The sequence below is a fragment of the Danio rerio genome, chromosome 15, assembly GCF_052040795.2.
Source record: "Danio rerio strain M-AB ecotype USA chromosome 15, GRCz13ab, whole genome shotgun sequence".
In the NCBI taxonomy this organism is placed as follows: Eukaryota; Metazoa; Chordata; class Actinopteri; order Cypriniformes; family Danionidae; genus Danio; species Danio rerio.
Window position 1 is genome coordinate 2,585,025 of NC_141035.1, and position 20,537 is coordinate 2,605,561.

The window sequence follows — 20,537 nt, forward strand, 5'->3', positions numbered from 1 at the left end:
CAGTCCAAACACATGCAGTACAGGTGAATTGGGTAGGCTAAATTGTCCGTAGTGTATGAGTGTATGTGTGGATGTTTCCCAGAGATGGGTTGCAGCTGGAAGGGCATCCGCTGCGTAAAAATGTGCTGGATAAATTGGCGGTTCATTCCACTGTGGCGACCCCGGATTAATAAAGGGACTAAGTCGACAAGAAAATGAATGAATGAATGTAAACAATGCTGGGTTCCACACAATCAATTTGTGTTGTGACAACATGAAGGAATTAAGTTAACTTATTAGTCTTTTCAAAAATTTAAGTTGATTGAACATAAAACAATTAAATTGTCCCAAAAAACAATAATTGTGTTGTTTCAGCTCATTTAAAATAAGCAGTTTGAACAAACAGCAAACAACAGACTGTACAATGGAAGTCAATAGTTACAGGTTTCTGTCATTTTTCGCAATATCTGCTTTTGTGCTTAACAGAAAAAGGAAACTCATAAAGATTAAAACTGAGGGAGAGTCAATAGTGAGAACTTTTTCATTCTCGTGTGAACTGTCCCTTTAAATGCATCTAGATCATTAATGCAACATTGCCTCTATGTTGATAAAAGAGAGGGATATCTGATTCTCCAGCACACACAGTAGAGGCTGAATCATGCATGAGGCTGTCTGTGTGGGAGAGAAACCCTATCAGCCAAACTCGAGCCCTGCTCTCCATGACTGTAGATGGGGCCTGGGTGTGTGTGTGTGTGTGTGTGTGTGTGTGTGGTTGTGTTGACAACAGCATATTGTTGTGGTGTAACCACTTATGAGTTCTAAACAAATCCTAAACCGTTTTTTTTTTTGTTAAACATTTTATTATATTATTTTAATGCTATATACATATATTAATGAGCAATATCACATGAGTAGCAGTGTGATATGGCTGTATATCAGCACTGGTGGGAGGCGTGCCTCGACAAGAGGCCACATGTCATGATCAGTGGGTGGGGAAAAGGAGCGAGGACTCAGGTGCAGTAAATAATGGGTCTTTATTAATAATAAAATTAAAAATAAAGGCAAAACATACTACCCTGAGGGGGAAAACGTTAATAAAACAAGCAAGCAAACATACTAGACTGGGCAGGCTGGCAGGGATCAGGACTAGATAGGACTGGGGCTGGAGCCGATACTGATGGACGCTCTAGGGCTGGAGCCGACACTGACGTGCGCTATGGGGTTGGAGCTGACACTGACGGCTGGTTATGGGGCTGGAGCCGACACTGAAGAGCGCTCTGGGGCTGGAGCCGACACTGACGGGTGCTCTAGGGCTGGAGCCGACACTGACGGGCGCTATGGGGTTGGAGCCGACACTGACGGGTGCTATGGGGCTGGAGCCGACACTGACGGGTGCTCTAGGGCTGGAGCCGACACTGACGGGTGCTCTAGGGCTGGAGCCGACACTGACGGGCGCTCTGGGGCTGGAGCCGACACTGACGGGCGCTCTGGGGCTGGAGCCGACACTGGTGGGCGCTCTGGGGCTGGAGCCGACACTGGTGGGCGCTCTGGGGCTGGAGCCGACACTGGTGGGCGCTCTGGGGCTGGAGCCGACACTGGCGGGTGCTCTGGGGCTGGAGCCAACACTGACAGGCGCTCTAGGGCTGAGCCGACACTGACGGGCGTTCTGGGGCTGGAGCCGACACTGGCGGGCGCTCTAGGGCTAGAGCCGACACTGGCGGGTGCTCTGGGGCTGGAGCCAACACTGACAGGCGCTCTAGGGCTAGAGCCGACACTGACGGGCGTTCTGGGGCTGGAGCCGACACTGGCGGGCGCTCTAGGGCTAGAGCCGACACTGACGGGTGTTCTGGGGCTGGAGCCGACACTGGCGGGCGCTCTAGGGCTAGAGCCGACACTGACGGGCGCTCTTCGCTGAAGAGGCCTTGCTGGTGGTGGTGGTGTGAGGGGTCCATTCCCCCTGCAGGATCTTCCTCTCCTTCCTCTGGCAGGAATCCTCCACCACCTCCCAATATGTCCAAAGGGGCGATGGTTCTGCTGGTAAGGCAGTCCTATAGCTAGGGCTTGGTATTTGGGTCCTTCTTGCTGGAAGAGAGCTGGGCGCAGAAATAAACCCATTTCTGCTGAGTCTTCCTGTGGCCAGTTCATACTGTGTCCTCGCTCTTTTCCCCACCCACTGATCGTGACACCACAGGCCTCTTATACATCAGTTTATGCATTTATACAATAGTTTGACGGCATGTATAATGATTTGAAGAGACAGAACTGTTATATATACACATTTTTTTTTAGATTTCAGGATTTCCTGAATCCTGCATTGCAAATATGGCTACTGAGTGAACACATTTTCCTTGAAAGATCTTTGTTGTTAGATATGCCAGCTAATCTTAATCTTTTAATTTTTAATCTTTTTTATTTTAAAAAATTATTTCATTACACCTGTGTCTTGAGTGTTAATAATAAAGAAAGAGACTCCACAAATTAGCATCCCACCAATCTTTTACAAAAAACGAGCTTGTCAACCTGCTGACAATGACGCCCCCTGCTGAGCGCTTGCTCGTACTGCAGAAGGAGAAGTGCCTGACCGATGCCTCAAAGAGACAGTTCACACTAAAACTGAATATTCTGTCATCATTCACTCACCTTCTATTTGTTTCAGACCTTTATGAGTTATTCAAACCTATCTTTCTTCTTTTCACAAAAGAAGATATTTTGAAAAATGTTGAAAACTTTCAGCCACTTTCTTCCAATTGTTTTTCCTAAAACAGTTCAATTCAGCTTTCTTCAAAATATCTTGTCTGTTCAACTGAAAAGGAAACGCTTCAAGCCACTTGAGGAAGAGTGAATAGCCTGCATTTTTACATTTTTGGATGAACTATCCCTTTAAATTAAGAGAGTGGGGAAAGTAGCCAGCCGATGCTCTGATAATGTATATTCTAAGTCACTGTGATCCAAAATGGACGAAAAACAGAAATGAATTGAGGAGCCAAGAGCGGAGTACTTTGTAATTTTATAATAAAAATAAATATACAGTTGAGGTCAGAATCATTGCCCCTTCTGTGAATTTTTCTGTGAGTTTGCATATTCTCCCCGTGTTGGCGTGGGTTTCCTCCGGGTGCTCCGTTTTCCCCCACAGTCTAAACACGTGGTATAGACGAATGTTTGCAAACATTCAGGATGCGCACGCAGCAAGGTTGCAGAAAACAAAACAGGAGCGCTAGCATTTACAGTGAGGGACTGACATCCAATGTGGTTCAGAGTTTGTTGTTGTATTAGAGATAAGTTATATTGATCACATATTATTTCCATAATGCTTTCAGCATATTATAACAGCTCGTCACCCAGTGATAAGCACAGTGATTCTGCAAAATTAACGTTAAAATGAGCGGCGTTTGTCTGACAGGTCCATCTGCGATAGCACCCTCCCAATGAATATTGGTTAATGAAATGACCAAGCATCCAGCCCGAATTATACAACTATCTCATTGAAACTCCAAGTGATATTACAAGAGAGAAGTTGAAGATCTACAAGTCTTTGAATGCCAACAGTTTTGTTCTGCGTGGTCATGTGCAAGAAATAATGCTCCATGATCACCAGATTTAAAAGTTCACAGTGCTAAAAACTGAGGTTCTGCCTAGCCAAAGACAAGGAAAGAAGACGGAGTTGTACAAGACCTGGGTAATCATAAACAATCAAAACAACTGAATTCTGACAGCAATCTACACCTGTACGGCAGGGTATGTTAATGCACACGTTCACGCTTCATTCTAAGCACTCAGTGTCCGCAGTTTAACTCACCGTATTGAACTGATTTTGCTGAAATGATTGCTGCAATCAAAACCAGTAATGTGTCATAGCGTCAACTTACCTGATATAACACGAGAACTGCAGAGTCCAGCGTTTCCCTGCTAAAAAAACCCAGCTTAAACCAGCCTAGGATGGTTGGCTGGTTTTAGCTGGTCAACCAGTCTGGTTTTAGAGGGGGGTTTGGCCACTTCTAGGCTGGTTTCCAGCCATTTCCAGCCTGGTATTAGCTGGTCAGGCTGTAAAGTGACCAGCTAAAACAACCTAAAACCAGCTTGACCATCCTGGTTTAAGCTGGATATAGCTGGTTTTGGCTAAGCTCCCAACCTGGCTAGGCTGGTCAAGCTGGTTTTAGCTGGTCATCTCCCAGCCTGTTCAGCTAAAACCAGGCTGGAAATGGCTGGAAACCAACCTGGAAGTGGCCAAAACCCCTCTAAAACCAGACTGGTTGACCAGCTAAAACCAGCCAACCATCCTAGGCTGGTTTAAGCTGGATTTTTCAGCAGGGTTTTAATGAGGATCCCCACTCCATTCAGCTCCCTTTTAGGCAAAGACATCTGCGGTTGGCATTAAAGCAGTGTGGTGTACAGTAAAAGTTACGTTTTCTCATTTTGGACTTTCAAATTTGGCATCCTACCGCACAACACGATATATTTGCTATTGCAAACCTGTGTGACGTCATGGACTTTTAGAGACAGACCATTTAGAAACAGGTGATTAAGAATGTAAACCTTTGGATTTCATACAGCTGCCCCCCATGCCCCCCCTCCCTCGTTTAAAATGTCAACTACACCCCTGCTATTAAGTCTCCCCTCTACATAAAACAAACTATGGATAAAAATTCAAGTACAAGCATTACGAAAAATGCAAATTGAACTGAGATCAATAGGAGCAGGAGCACCGAGGAACTCATGAAGCAATGAAAGAGAAGCACAAATGATGAGAACTAACTAAATGTCCATGAAACTGAAAATTCTGCACCAACACTGTTAATTAATAATTAATAATAATAATTTTTTTTTTATTTTTGCTTTTATTCAAACTGACTGAAACATCTTTACACCAACGATTGTTACTACAAAAAGTGGACAAAGTAAACAGCATTGGTGATTATAGTTTTTCACCAGTTCTCCCTCCTGAACTGCGCTAAATGTCAATTCAAGAGCTCACCCTAAGCTGATGATTGATAATAAAGCGTTTGGCGTGCTGTCCTGGGAGAGAGCCCTGAGCTCATTGGATCCTCGAGCCCGGGGCTCCCTCCCATTTGCAGGGCTAGAGGGGAGTTTGAGCTCAGGTAGATCTCGAGCACTCCCTTGTTGTTTATAGATAAAGACAAATTAGGGATTGTTTTGGAGTGCTATACCACTGGTTATAAGCTCATCTGTGGTGCCAGTTTTCGTTTCGTCAATTCTTTTATGTCGCAGGTCTTTGGACGATGGGAGGAACCTGGCGGAAACCTAGTGAGCACTGGGAGAACGTGTAAACTCCACACAGAAACATCGACTGGCCTGGTGAGGACTTAAACCAGTGACATTCTTGCTGTGAGGCAACAGTGCTAACCACCGTACCACCGTGCTGCCCTGTCTAGAAAAAGGAGGAGGAGTAGGGGTGGAAGGGGATATCCTTCAAGGCGAAGATCACTGAGGTATGAAACTGGTTATTTACAGTGACTTAGGAATGGTCTGATTGGTGAGTCAGGAATTGGCTAATGCGGGACCAGCTGCGGTCAATCATGAGCACGTGATCCTCTCGAAAATAGTTTAGAAATAAACTTCACTGTAGTTGTCATTGGCAGTTCATTTATACATAAATGAGTTCACGCGTAAAAAAATTAATTCACACATAAATTACACATCAACATAATCATGTAAGTGCGTCTGACAATATGACAAACAAAAATGGCACATAATTTAATAATTTAGATCAGGGTGTATAAATATAAGTATAAATAATTTGGTTTATAATAATTATCCCATTTATTTCATCCTTCTATTTTCACATGAGAAAGCAATTTGTTCAATTTACCAAAAAATTATCAAATTTGCATGTGCGCTCGTGGTGAATACATTATTGTTATCTAGCACATAAGGGGGTTGTGGTTACACTGTTCACAATTCCATGTAGAGTTTACAGTAACTTACTGTAAGCAGATTGCCAGCAATTTACAATAAATCAAGCTTAAAGTAAAAATATGGTATTATTACATTACCGCTACACTTGTTGTACATGTATTTACAGTAGTGCACATCTTTGCTGTAAAAATACAGTATTTTCAATCTTCTCACCTGTTACTTATTGTCATACAAATATATAAATCTACTTGTAGTTACTTCATGTTTCTATTTACTGTAAAGGAGTCCAAATGGTAAATTACTGTATTACTGTAGATTTTTTTTTATTGTATGTTGATTCACAGCTAATTAAATTAACTATTTTAATGACACCAAGATGATTTTTCCCACAATGTAACTTTAAATAGCATACCGCATAACTGTCACACAGTCAAATACAATTAATTTTACAGTTAAAAACTGTAGTTTACAAAAATCCTTAACCGTGTCTGAATTCTTGCTTTTATGACTAAAGCTTCATCTCAGTATCCTTTATATAGGTGAAAATGATTAGGCCTTCTGGGAAATTTTACTTCTTTTAAAAATGTTTCCCAAGTGCTGTTTAATGGAGATTTTTTCATAACACATTACTAGATATTTTTGCAATACACAAGTTTGCAGTTCAAGGGTGTAATGTGTTACACTAGCACACTTGACATGTGAATCCAGCTCGTGTAATCAATCTAATCAAACAGTGAATTTAGTGGTCACATTAAGCTATTTAGTGATCAAATTATTTTTCCCAGCATTTTCTCAGGGGCAACACAAAGACACCAATACTATATTGGATACCTGAGCTATATTTATTTTTATACTTCGATCGTATACCTTACAGTAATATTACACACTTTTGGAAACTGAAACCTGTCCATTTTTCCCAGGATTCTCCCGAATTTTAAAATTCTATCCTGCTGTCATCCCGTAAAGGTGTTTCTTCTGTATTTTTAGAGTTTGTCTGAAGGGTGGCAATAAACATTAAAGTGTCAATCCTTTCTGTCCGCTTGTTAAGTGGTGACGTGTTTGTGACGTATGTGTACTGTTTCCGGGTCCAAGCCGCCACTCATTTGAGTGGAGAAATCATTCGTTTATGATCACGTTTTACTCCTATCACACATAAAAGTTAATTTTATATAAAATCATAGCGTACACAACAATCTCTGGGCTTGCTGCATAACAAATACCAAAATTTTAACAAATTATAAAAATTTAATCACTTTCTGGCCATCGGATATTAGGCATGGACATGTGATTGTGATTTTCGAAAGCCTTAAATCGCTTTGTAAACGTTTATTATTACCATTTCATGAGTCTCCCCATTCAGTTGAATAAAGCACTTGGACCCAGAAGCCGCTTCGCGTGACGTCACACTTAACAAGAGGATACACAACCCATACAGCCAAACCACCAGGGGACGCCCCTTGCTCTTAAATGTGAATCTGTTCTGTGCTTTTATTTTAATTGGGCATGACAACGCTTTGAAATAAATATAAAAACATCAAGATTCCCTTCCTTTCTATTACAGGCGCCATTGCCCCCCCATCCTCAATATAGTCAGTTCATGTAGCGGTGCGTGACTGTCAGATGCGCTCCATAGGGATACATAGACGCTGTTTCCCACACGGATTCTGTACACACAATTTGAAGCAGAGCGAAAGTGGACACTCTGGGTTTTGGGTGCGTGTTAAACAGACATGTAATAAATAATAATAATAATAATGATAATAATGATAATAATGATAATAATGATAATAATAATAATAACAACATCTAGAGATGTCAATTTTGGTGGGTTTTCTTTAAATCTCAACCAATTTTGTCTTAAATAAGCATAAACAGTTAGGAAAGCAATTGAAGGCCTTCATTATATGTCTGTGCATTTTTAAAGTGACACGTCTTTTATTTAATGTAATCAAATGAAAAATCTAAAAGAGATTTATTCGCTGCTCTTTAATCTGAATGTGTAAGTTATACAGTGAAGAAAAGGTTAATGAGATTTGATAACTTGATTCAATTTCTTTATATTAGCTATTAATTCAAACATGCTAAACTGTTTGCTAATTTATTTGCAGATTTTTCTACTGTATGTTATTGTTTATAATATTAAAAACATTTTAATGACCCGTTTCGAGTGTTTATTAACAATAATAATAAAATTTAGTAATTTGGGGAATTTCTTTTTTTTTTTTTTTCCTTTTTTTTCTGGAAAGAGGGAGAGTGTTATCCCTTATTTTCACATCCCAATGTTGACAAGTATGATTTTTGTAGTTTCAGTGTAAAATGCAATAATAGGCAAGTTATTTTAATTAGGCAAGTCATTGTATAACATTGTATGGTTCTGTAGACAATCGTCTAATAATCGGCTATTGAACTTAGGAAGAACTGCCTTATTCCAGCCAAACTAAAAGAATTAAGACTATCTCCAGAAGAAAAAAATATAATAGGAAATACTGTGAAAATCTTCTTATTCTATTAAACAGCACTTGAAAATAAACGATTTCACAATTTTTACAGTACATAGAACATGTGCAACAATAAACTGTCTGTTGTAAGAAATGTACATTATACTGTATACACTACTCATGTGTCAAAGATAAAGCCTGCCCTTAAATGCAGTTTTGGCCTAATGACAAGAAAATGTTGAACCTTTACTGTAAGTGGGATTTCCCATTTGAACATAAATCTATAGAAATGTTGAAATAATTTCAATTAGAAATAATTAAAATATTTTTTTATCAATGAAAGCAACATAACACACTTTCCACCTAGCAGTTAGCAGACAGTTGACCAAATCAGTCAGTAAATAAAGTCATCTGGTACGAGGGCTTTGCATAAACCTAGAGCTCTGTATGATCTCCTGGTTCTAAGGTTTGCTTTGTCTTCCATCCTTCTGTTGCTTTCTTACAGCTTTACAGCAGAAAATACTCAGCCTTCCTCCACCCACAACAAACAAAACCATGCTTTATCTTTGCCTTGATGACTGCAGTACATAATATTTCACTAGGTTTTTTTTTTTGCTGAGCACAAGTATTCAGTTCAAGGGTGTAGTTTGCTAAATTTCTAGCACATTTGACCAGTGAATCCAGCTCGTGTAATCAATATAATCAAACAGTGAGTTTAGTGGTCACAATAAATTATCCGGTACGAGGACTTTGCATAAATGCAGCACTCTGTATGAGTGGATCCTGAACTCCTGGTTCAGAAGTTTGTGGTTGTCTTCCATCCTCCAGTTGCTTTCTTATCACTTCACAGGAGAAAATACTCAGCATTCCTCCACCCACAACAAGAAACACTATACTGATCCAGCTAGGGAAGATCGATGCTCCCATTTGATGCCTTATCTCTGCCATAATAACTGACTGTACATAATATTTTATTTTTGCAATACACAAGTATTCAATTTAAGCGTGTAGCGCACCACATTTCTAGCACATTGGACTGGTGAATCCAGCTCGTGTAATCAATCTAATCAAACAGTAAATTTACTGGTCCCATTCATGGATTTTGCATAAACGCAGTACTCTGTACGGTGTTAAGTGGACCCTGAGCTCCTGGTTCTGAAGTTTGCATTTGTCTTCAAGCCTCCTGTTGCTTTCTTACCACTTTACACCAGGTAAAACTCGGCACTCCTCCACCTACAACATGTAAAACCATACTGATCCATCCATTGAAGATTGATGTTCCCAATTTTCTCGTTATCTTTACCATGATGACAGTAAATAGTATTTTACTAGTTCATTTTGCAATACACAAGTATTTAGTTCAAGGGTGTAGTGTGCTTAATTTCTAGCACATTTGACCAGTGAATCCAGCTCGTGTAATCAATATAATCAAACTGAGTTTAGTGGTCACAATAAATTATCCGGTACGAGGACTTTGCATAAATGCAGCACTCTGTATGAGTGGATCCTGAACTCCTGGTTCTGAAGTTTGTGGTTGTCTTCCATCCTCCAGTTGCTTTCTTATCACTTCACAGCAGAAAAAACTCAGCATTCCTCCACCCACAACAAGAAACACTATACTGATCCAGCTAGGGAAGATCGATGCTCCCATTTGATGCCTTATCTTTGCCATAATAACTGACTGTACATAATATTTTACTAGTTATTTTTGCAATACACAAGTATTCAATTTAAGCGTGTAGCGCACTACATTTCTAGTACATTGGACTGGTGAATCCAGCTCGTGTAATCAATATAATTAAACTGTAAATTTACTGGTCCCATTCATGGATTTTGCATAAACGCAGTACTCTGTACGGTGTAAAGTGGAACCTGAGCTCCTGGTTCTGAAGTTTGCATTTGTCTTCAAGCCTCCTGTTGCTTTCTTACCACTTTACACCAGGTAAAACTCGGCACTCCTCCACCTACAACATGTAAAACCATACTGATCCATCCATTGAAGATTGATGTTCCCAATTTTCTCGTTATCTTTACCATGATGACAGTAAATAGTATTTTACTAGTTATTTTTGCAATACACAAGTATTTAGTTCAAGGGTGTAGTGTGCTTAATTTCTAGCACAATTGACCAGTGAATCCAGCTCGTGTATTCAATATAATCAAACAGTGAGTTAAGTGGTCACATTAAACTATCCAGTTCAGGAGCTTTGCATAAACGCAGAACTCTGTGTGATGTAAAGTGGATCCTGAACTCCTGGTTCTGAAGTTTGTGGTTGTCTTCCATCCTCCTGTTGCTTTCTTACTGCTTCACAGCAGATAAAACTCAGCACTCCTCCACCCACAACAAGAAACACCATACCGATCCAGCTAGTGAAGATCGCTGCTCCCATTTGATGCGTTATCTTTGCCATGATGACTGACCGTACATAATATTTTACCGGTTATTTTTGCAATACACAAGTGTTAAATTCAAGCGTGTAGCGCACTACATTTCTAGCACATTGGACCGGTGAATCCAGCTCGTGTAAATAATCTAATCAAGCAGTAAATTTAGTGGTCCCATCCATGGATTTTGCATAAACACAGTACTCTGTTAAGGGGATCCTGAACTCCTGGTTCTGAAGTTTGCAGTTGTCTTCCATCCTCCTATTGCTTCCTTAGTGCTATACAGCAGATAAAACTCAGCTCTCCTCCACCCACAACATGTAAAACCAAACTGATCCAGCCAGTGAAGATGGCTGTTCCCAATTCACTTGTTTACTTTGCCATGATGACAGTACATAATATTTCACTAGTTATTTTTAAAGTACACAAGTATTCCATTAAATTTTGTAGTGTGCTAAATTTCGACAAGTGAATCCAGCTTGTGTATTCAATATAATCAAACAGTGAGTTAAGTGGTCACATTAAACTATCCGATTCAAGGGCTGTGCATAATCGCAGAACTCTGTGTGGTGTTAAGTGGATCCTGAACTCCTGGTTCTGAAGTTTGTGGTTGTCTTCCATCCTCCTGTTGCTTTCGTACTGCTTTACAGCAGATAAAACTCAGCACTCCTCCACCCACAACAAGAAACACCATACCGATCCAGCCAGTGAAGATCGCTGCTCCTAATTCACTAGTTAATGACAAGTCATCGCTCTTCAATTCGGTTAAATGCGTAGTCCAGGAGATCACAATCAGTAACGGAAGCGCACTAGCAATAAACCATGGTCCCGACGCAGCTTTAATCCGTATGTACTTAGGATAGCGTATCCAGCCTATAGGGTAAACCGCCACAGCAATAAATCCCATGGCTATAGATGTGAGCAGGAGGATTTTCCACTGGAAAAAATGCTCTGTTAGAGAGAGCAGGGTCTGATAGAAGACACAATGGATTCTTCCTGTCGTGTGGTATTGCCAGTTTAGCCAGACGCCGTCCCAATACAATGGAAGTGTTGTTGTGGTGTTTTCCACCATCCCGCTTACGTTCCACATGGGTAGAAATCTTGTGAGAATGGTGCAAAACCAGCCGGCGCTCGCCAGTCCAAAGCTAACAAACTCGATTTTTATATCCATGTCTATTCAGGAGCACCGAGCGAAGCATTTCCCAGAGCAGAGCAGGCAGCCAGCGGTACAGCATTCCAGCTGTGGGTGGAGAGACGCGCTGCGGTTGAAATGTGGAGGATCCTTTGTGTCTTTACCATGGTTTCATAACAAATTCTTGTATTCCCATGACGTGAGAGCCTTTGGAAAAGGGTAAGGTAACAAGGTTTGCAAAACAACTCCTGAACTTTCCTCGAGGCAGACACTGAAACGGTTTATATGCTGCATTTGTGTATTTGTTAGGTTGCGTGACAACTCCCAGGACATATTTCTTTATTTATTATCTCATTTGCATATGAGAGTGGGATTGGTTGGCATTTGTTTGTTCAGTTGTGTTTGTACTTTATTTATGTACTTTATGTCCTCTCTCTCTAAATTCAATTCACTTTATTGGCATGACACACTTGGGTACATACAGCACCCCGTGAAAATCCCTGTGAAGCTTTTTCTCCCATTACACCCTGCTCTCAAAAGACGTTCAGGATAAAGTTGTGGAAAGGCCACAGGTTAGGAAAGAGGCTACAAAACATTTCAAAGGCTATTTGGAGTGTGATTTAATTTCAGGTTGTATGACTAAAAAGTGTTCATTTCAAAGGGGTATGCTGATTTTCTACAGGCACTTTATTAAGCATACACAGCAAACTCTCTCTCTCTCAATCACTCTTCTGTCCTTCCAGTCAGAAATGAACAACAGATGTGAATGAGCTAAGTCCTGGACTCTTCTGATTGGTTGGCATGTGGATTAATATGACATGGAAAAAGCTTAAGTCAGCAAGATGAGAGTGTTTCTACGCTCTCAGAAATAAAGAAGCTGCCACTGGGGTGGTACCTTTTCAAAAGGTACTAATTTGTACCTTAAAGGTCCATATTAATAACTCAAGGGTACATTTTAGTACCTAAAAAGTACTAAAGTGTTTTTTTTGGGTACTAATATATACCTTTGAGGTACCAATATGGACCCTTTAAGCACAAATGTGTACCTTTTAAAAAGGTACCACCCCTGTGGCAGCTCGCATACCTTTATTTCTGAGAGTGTAGCATGGGATATACAGTAGTTGTAGCTGTGTGGCTTGTCTTTTGAGGCTGTGGTGAGACTTTGCTTGACTGCTGATTCCAACTTTAGGCTTGGAATGACATTTTATGTAAGTGAATAAGGTGTTTGACTTGGTCAGATGCACTTTTATCACCTAAAGTAGACTAACCATGTTCTGTACACTTTTCGCTATTCAGCGCACTCAAACGACCACTCCTCTGCCATTGAAAGCCAGATAAGCATGCTTGTGTGTTCATTCTCTGGGGGAATACCTACTGCAAAATCCAAATTTTGATTGATGTCTTTTGGACCAGTAGTTTTTAAGAAAAGATAGGAAAAGTACCACCTTGTGTACGGAAGATGATGGGTATTAAAGGTGTTCCATACACGAATAAAATAGTGTTCTTTCAATCACTGGCAAAAATGGGCATTGTTTGAAGGCTTATTAAAATCTTATATCAGAATATACTATTATGGTGTTTAACTTGAAGTTAATTATATATTTAACAACTTTTTTATGAAAGTTTAAAATGAAATAGCTTCACAATCATTTAATTTTTATATCATGTTTTTTTTATTACAGCACGACCATTTAAAATATTAAAACATTAAATTCATGCACATTAACGCTAACTTGACTGACCTTTTATGAATATAAACATCACTGCAAAAGGAGGATCCAAACAGCGTTTACAGCCTGTCTCTCAGGCTCCCTCTGGTGGAGAGTTGCGCCATGCGGTCATCACCCACAACTGACGTTTAAATATCCCCATTTCAAAGCATTTATTAAACAAAAGATAAGTTATTTAACAATTTGTGATAACATAATATTTACTTCATAAAGACTGTAATGCTGTGTGGTGCATAAATTAAATGCAAATGCATATTGTCGTTGCTTTAAATGTCTTCCCTCCCAGGCGACACTCGCACTTGAAGCTTGCCCACGGTTTATTTTCAAGCGCATTAGGTGGACGTAGTAAACTTACAGAATTTACTCGGAAACATATAGTAAAAAGGTCTCTGTTGTGCTTGGGGCTGAAAGAGTAAGAAATAAAGATTACACAGATAGCTAGCTTGCCTACGACCCGTAAGTGTTCATTCGTTAAAAGGTAATCTGTACGGAACATCCTTGTGTATGGAATATGGTTAGTCTACGTTAAAGTACTTTGAATTTGACCACTGTAGAGAGAAGACATTCATTTCACAGCCGCTTTAGGCTCACAGACACATTAGCCAGAGCTTACTGTACCGAATATTCGCCAATAGTGGCCCACATATGTTTTAAGATAACTGGGCCACATTTGCCATATTTTCTCTGGCCCACATTAGGCTCACAGCCGCATTAGCCTGAGCTTACTGAGCCAAATATTTGCCAAAAGTGGCCCACATATGTCTTAAGATAACTGGGTCACATTTACACGTGTGAGCCACTTTAGGTTTAGACCCAGATTACCCTTAAATGACTATTCCACATTTTTGCCAACTGTGGCCCACATTTGTCCTCCATCATTTGGGCCAAATTGATCATTTTCCACATGGGCCACATTGGGCTCACATTCAGATTACATTTTGCCATAAGTGCCATATCTTTGGCTTAAATGGCCCATATATAAACTTGAATCTTTGGCCGCCATTTGCCATTGTACGGGTGGGCCACTTCAGGCTCACATTCATTAAGTCTGGGCCGAAGGAAGACCACCAGTGCCGCATAACTGCCTAAAGTGGCCCACATTCGCATGCTATCTGGTAAGAGCTTCATAAACAATATATACAGCTGAATAGTTTAGTTTTTTCCAACTGCTTACACACACAATCTTTTCTTGTCGCCTGATTTCTGAAACATTCATTCATTCATTTTCTTGTCGGCTTAGTCCCTTTATTAATCCACAGCGGAATGAACCGCCAACTTATCCAGCAACTTTTTACGCAGCGGATGTCCTTCCAGCCACAACCCATCCCTGGGAAACATCCACACACACACTCATACACTACAGACAATTTAGCCTACCCAATTCACCTGTACCACATATCTTTTGACTGTGGGAGAAATCGGAGCACCCGGAGGAAACCCACGCGTATGCAGGGAGAACATGCAAACTCCACACAAAAACGCCAACTGAGCCGAGGTTTGAACTAGTGACCTTCTTGCTGTAAGGCGACAGCACTACCTACTGCGCCACTGCTTCACCCTTTCTCAATCATTTAACTCAAAATGCAAAACTCCACAGCAAATCTCCAAAACCAGAAGCTGTTTCTCAGCCTTGAACTCCTTTTCCAAACACAACCAATCAAAATGCTACAATTATCCACCAGATTACGCACACCTCACGTAGTGTACGGGTGTTCCCCAGTTCTGGGTTGCAGCTGAAAGGGCATCCACTGCGTAAAATAAATGCTGGATAAGTTGGCGGTTCATTCTGCTGTGGCGACCCCAGATTAAACAAGGGTGTCCAAAGTCGGTCCTGGAGGGCCGGTGTCCTGCAGACTTTAGCTCCAACTTGCGTCAACACACCTGCAAGGATGTTTCCAGAAAGCCTAGTAAGAGCTTGATTAGCTAGCCCAGGTGTGTCTGATTGGGGTTGGAGCTAAACTTTGCAGGACACTGGCCCTCCAGGACCGAGTGTGGACATGCCTGGAAGCCAAAGGAAAATGAATGAAGGATAGTCTCGCAGCTCCTAGGAAGATCACTGAGGCCACCTAGTGGGTATTCGGCTGCACATGCAACTCAAGGCCACTGCATGTAAACATGCTCCCTGCCTAGTGCACTCCCATATCATGCATCACAACACTAGACCTGCAGGGGCCGCTAAACTAAAAGGGCATTTCAGGGGTCATTTCATGAAGTTCATCCATATTTTATTTAAAGTTTTGACATTTATTTTATTACCGACCTGAAATATTAGTTGGTATATTAGGATTACAATGTAACTATGTTGCATTTTAAAATGTAAAAATGTAAATATATTTTGGATTGGATCTGTTATTCGCCTAGTTACAAATTATTTATCACTTTTATTTAAATATATTTTGTAACCAGATATATTATATATATTGTAACCAGATGTAGGTGGCTCAGGGGTGTTGCACTGTGGCCTCACAGCAAGATCTCTGATTCGAGTCCTGGCTGGGTCAGTTGGCGTTTCTCTGTGGAGTTTGCATGTTCTCCCTGTGTTGGCGTGGGTTTCCTCCGGGTGCTCCGCTTTCCCCCACAGTCCAAACACATGCGATATAGGGGAATCGATGAACTAAATTGCTTGTAGTGTGTGTGAGAATGAGCATGAGCATGTATGGGTGTTTCCCAGTACTGTGTTGCAGCTGGAAGGGCATCCACTGTGTGAAGCATATGCTGGAATGGTTGCCACCGTGGCCACCTCTGAAATAAAGACTAAGCTGAAGGACATTGAATGAATAAATGAACGGATTAATAACGTTTTTGTGTGTGTGTGTGTGTGTGTGTGTGTGTGTGTGTGTATGTGTGTGTGTGTTTTATGGGGACTTTTAGGGGACTTTTAGGGACTTTTCCATTTTAGGAATTGTTTTTCTGTAATCTCTACACCAGCTCACTCACAATAATTTAGAAACTTGACACATACTGACATGTTGCATAATCTAATTCTCTGTATTGCAACTTTTGGATTTTTTTTACAGAAAAAAATGGAAATGGAAATGAGAGATGGAGATGTACACAGTGGACACAAAAGAACCAAATAAAGTTCCTTGTTTTTTTCTCAAATGCAGATATAAAAATGCAGAGACTTTTAAAGGCACTTTTCTCCATCAGCATGAACAATTAAAACACCAAATACACTCTTTAGGACCTGGGCCCTGTTACAGACTGGAGGTTAAGTGAAAACTCAGAGTATGTTAACCCTGAAATGAAAGAAACTTTGGGTTTTCCATTTAAAAAATGGCAGGTTTGTCAAACTGGAGAAAGCAGGGTAAGTCAATCCTGTTTCTAAAAGAGAGGTACCTTTTACTCCGAGTCAGTTATCGACCGTGGTCACTTACTCTGTGACATGGTCAGGAGCAGGTTTTATCCTCTAAACTCTGAGTTTATGTTGGTCTCCTCCCCTTTATTAAAGATGAAGTGTATCTTAATTACATACATATTTCAGTCATACAAAGTTACAGGAATGGCTTGTCCTTTTTCGGGAAAATTACAATTAGGATCAACTCCATAGTTTTAAGTAGTTTTATCTTTGATATTACTGCAAAAAAAAATAAAAAATACTAGCTGAAATTCCCTGTTCTTCGACAGGGACATGCTGAAACTAGATTAATGGGATTATCACTCGTTCTAAAAACAATTTTTTAGTTCTGCTTACATTCTACTTGTCATATCAATCTCCACTACTCGATCAATAGAAAAGGCAGACACACAAGTGCACTTTTACATCTATTATGATCTCAATTTTTAAAACTTTATCTTAAACTGATGTGTAAGTGGAAACCCTAAATTAAACATTGCCTTTTTTTTAGAGTGTGTGTAAACTTCTGGTTTCAACTGTATTTGTTTTTCCTACTATGGATGTCAATGGTTACTGGTTTCTGGCATTCTTCAAATATCTTCCTTAGCGTTCAACAGAATACAAAAACTTACATTTTAAGGAAAGGGTGAGTAAAGCATTCCTTTAATGCTGTGTTCACACCAGACGCAGAACGCACCGATAAATCGTGCTATTTGCGCGTAAATAGCAGCGTGAACATTTGAGGTTACTCGCTTCATTCGCACATCAAATCTGCTTCATTCGCGCGTCAAATTCACTTCAGAACAGACGCGGATTCGCGTGATGGGCAGGGCTTCTGTCTGCCCGGTGACTCTAGCTTCATAGCTAAATGGCTAACATGGATTTTATTAAAAAAATAACAGTGTTAATGTGCTTTATGAAGGCTGAAAAACAGCGTCGATACGTTTAGGGTCGTGTCTGAGTCCACTAGATTCTTTCAGATGTGCATCCAGCTCTGTGAGCTCATAAACTCCTCCAGAAACTTAACCTGGCTGATGGAGGCTTTCAGCGGTGCTTCTGACTGCGCTGAGCACAGTTTGATGAACTTTTTGTCGGTTTCGGCTGAAGGATTTCCCCCGGAACACCGACAACAGGGGATACGTCACAATCACACCTCCACAAGTGCAAGCTCCTGGTTGTTTAACGCGCAAAACGTTCAATTTGCGTCGCGCCATTCGCAGGATGTCTATTTGCGTGTTTGCATTGACTTAACATGTAAATCACTCACGCTTGAATCGCGTTCCGCGTCTGGTGTGGATGCAGCATAACACTTGTGCAATACACACAAAAAAATATTCATTGGATTTACTACATTTTTTAGGGTAAATGGTTGCAAACAATTCATACGAGCTGAATATAAACGCACTCAAATTAAGTTGATTACTAAAATCACCTTTTTTGTTTAAATTCAGCCCAAATGAATAGTTTACCCTAAAAAAAAACTAGGAAATCCAATAATTTTTGTTCAGTCTACTATTTTAGAGAGTGTTACCTGTCAGACATAGTTCTTTACAGCATAGCCACTGTGAGTGCCAGATTTTGTTAAAGTATACCGTGGTAAATAGTTGTCCCGCTCCGGTGGGCAACTGGTGCACAGAATTGCTCCACCAATAAACAGAAACCCGGCTGTTAACCAGCCCACATAAAGAGCTGCTCCCATCTCCCTCTTTAAAGCCTCGTGCACTACAGGATTGTGAAAGTCCCTTATAATGGAGTCGGCTGTCCAGGACACGGGCACCACAGTGGTCAGTCCTGAAAGCATAAAGGTGATGCCGGAGACCACCACAATCCGTCCTTTGGCCCGTGGGTTACTCAGACAGTTAGTGCAATCAGCCCCAATCAGAAAAATGAGGAAAGCCAAGCTGGCCAAAGCCATGGTGGTCACTATGAGCCCGCGGGACGCCTGCAGGAAGGGGTCCAAATCCAGCAGGGCGTCATAGAGTTTGCACTGCATCTGGCCGATGCGCTCATACACACAGGTCATCCACAGGCCTTCCCAAAACACCTGAGCCACCACGATGTTGGTGCCAATGAAGGCGGTCACCTTCCACATGGGCAGCGCGCAGATGATGATGGTTCCCGCAAAGCCGATCATTGACAGAGTGATTCCCAAAACCTGCAGAGCCATGGAGGAGCGGGCTGGAGACCACAGAGACAAGAAAACAGACTTTAGGACATTACTGGTTTTATATATACAGTTGAAGTCAGAATTATTCACTTTAAATTTGTTTTCTTTTGTAAATATTTCCCAAATGATGTTTAACAGGGCAAGGAAATTTTCACAGTATGTCTGATAATATTTTTTCTTCTGGAGAAAGTCTTTTTTGTTTTATTTCGGCTAGAATAAAAGCCGTTCTTAATTATTTGAACACCATTTTAAGGACAATATTATTAGCCTCTTTAAGCTATATATTTTTTCGATAGTCTACAGAACAAACCATCGTTATACAATAACTTGCCTAATTAAACTAACCTACCTAGTTAACCTAATTAACCTAGTTAAGCCTTTAAATGTCACTTTAAGCTGTATAGAAGTGTCTATACAGCTTAAAGTGCTCAACGTTAACCAGAAATTGGGGGAAAAAATAAACAGGGGGGCTAATAATTCTGACTTCAACTGTAGATATTGCTATACAGTACTGTACAGATGTCTTAGGCCACCACCGGCTTAGACTTTCATCATCTGGCAACACTCAGTTTTAAGGGCCAAGGGGAAGGGCTACAAAAATAGAATTGGGATCGGGCCTTGGTCCAGTCATGTACTGTAATTCACTGCGGCCTGTGGGCCAAGCAAAAGCTGATTGTGTGGGCCAGAGCTGGGCCAGAGGAATTTTCCTATGTGGGTTATTATTCAAAACTTTTATTTATTTATTTATTTGTTTGTTTGTTTGTTTGTTTATTTATTTATTTTTATTATACCATTTGTTTTAGTACTAAAATTAAAACTAAAACCGAAAATAGATTTATGCAGTTGTTTAATGTAAAAATAAACACAAAATTTTTTTAAATTACACTTAATTATTACTGGATAATAATTGAAGCTGATTTCAGATGGTTGACAAACTCAAAAGTAGGTGTGGTGGGAAGCATTAAGTAAATATATACAAGACAAAAAGTATACAAGCATAATTTAGCTTGATATAATCATTCATTCATTCATTTTCTTTTCGGCTTAGTCCCTTTATTAATCGGGGTCGCCACAGCGGAATGAACCGCCAACTTATCCTGCACATGTTTTACGCAGCAGATGCTCTTCCAGCTGCAACCCATCTCTGGGAAACATCCATACACACTTATTCACACTCATACACTACGGACAATTTAGCCTACCCAATTCACCTGTACCACATGTCTTTGGACTGTGGGGGAAACCGAAGCACTTGGTAAATTATGTTATAGTAATGCTGATGTAGTTTGATGTATTGTTATTATTCAAAACTTTTTTTTTTTTAATAGGTGTTTTTGTTTTGAAACATCATGAATGGTTTATTATTGGAAACTCTGATACTGAAAACAATGAAACCAATACTGACTGAGCAGCTTCAGAGGTACATTGGTTGCCTTGGTTTTCTATCTATGATGTCACTTCTAAGAATTCCCTCTGTGTGTTTTGACATCAAATA

The 20,537-nt window shown here is 40.4% G+C and overlaps 3 protein-coding genes across 3 annotated transcripts in view; all 3 read right to left on the reverse strand.

Annotated features, from left to right (window-relative positions):
* The window catches only part of amotl1 (angiomotin like 1), a 314,310-nt gene that overhangs the window by 82,970 nt on the left and 210,803 nt on the right, over positions 1-20,537 (reverse strand). The gene's annotated exons all lie outside the window — the stretch shown is intronic.
* On the reverse strand, positions 11,064-11,890 carry LOC147833554 (claudin-4). The gene has a single exon (XM_087283679.1). It carries the CDS (start codon positions 11,845-11,847, stop codon positions 11,212-11,214), a length of 636 nt encoding a protein of 211 aa, XP_087139805.1. The 5' UTR covers positions 11,848-11,890; the 3' UTR covers positions 11,064-11,211.
* On the reverse strand, positions 17,395-19,075 carry cldnj (claudin j). The gene has a single exon (NM_131769.2). It carries the CDS (start codon positions 19,040-19,042, stop codon positions 18,410-18,412), a length of 633 nt encoding a protein of 210 aa, NP_571844.2. The 5' UTR covers positions 19,043-19,075; the 3' UTR covers positions 17,395-18,409.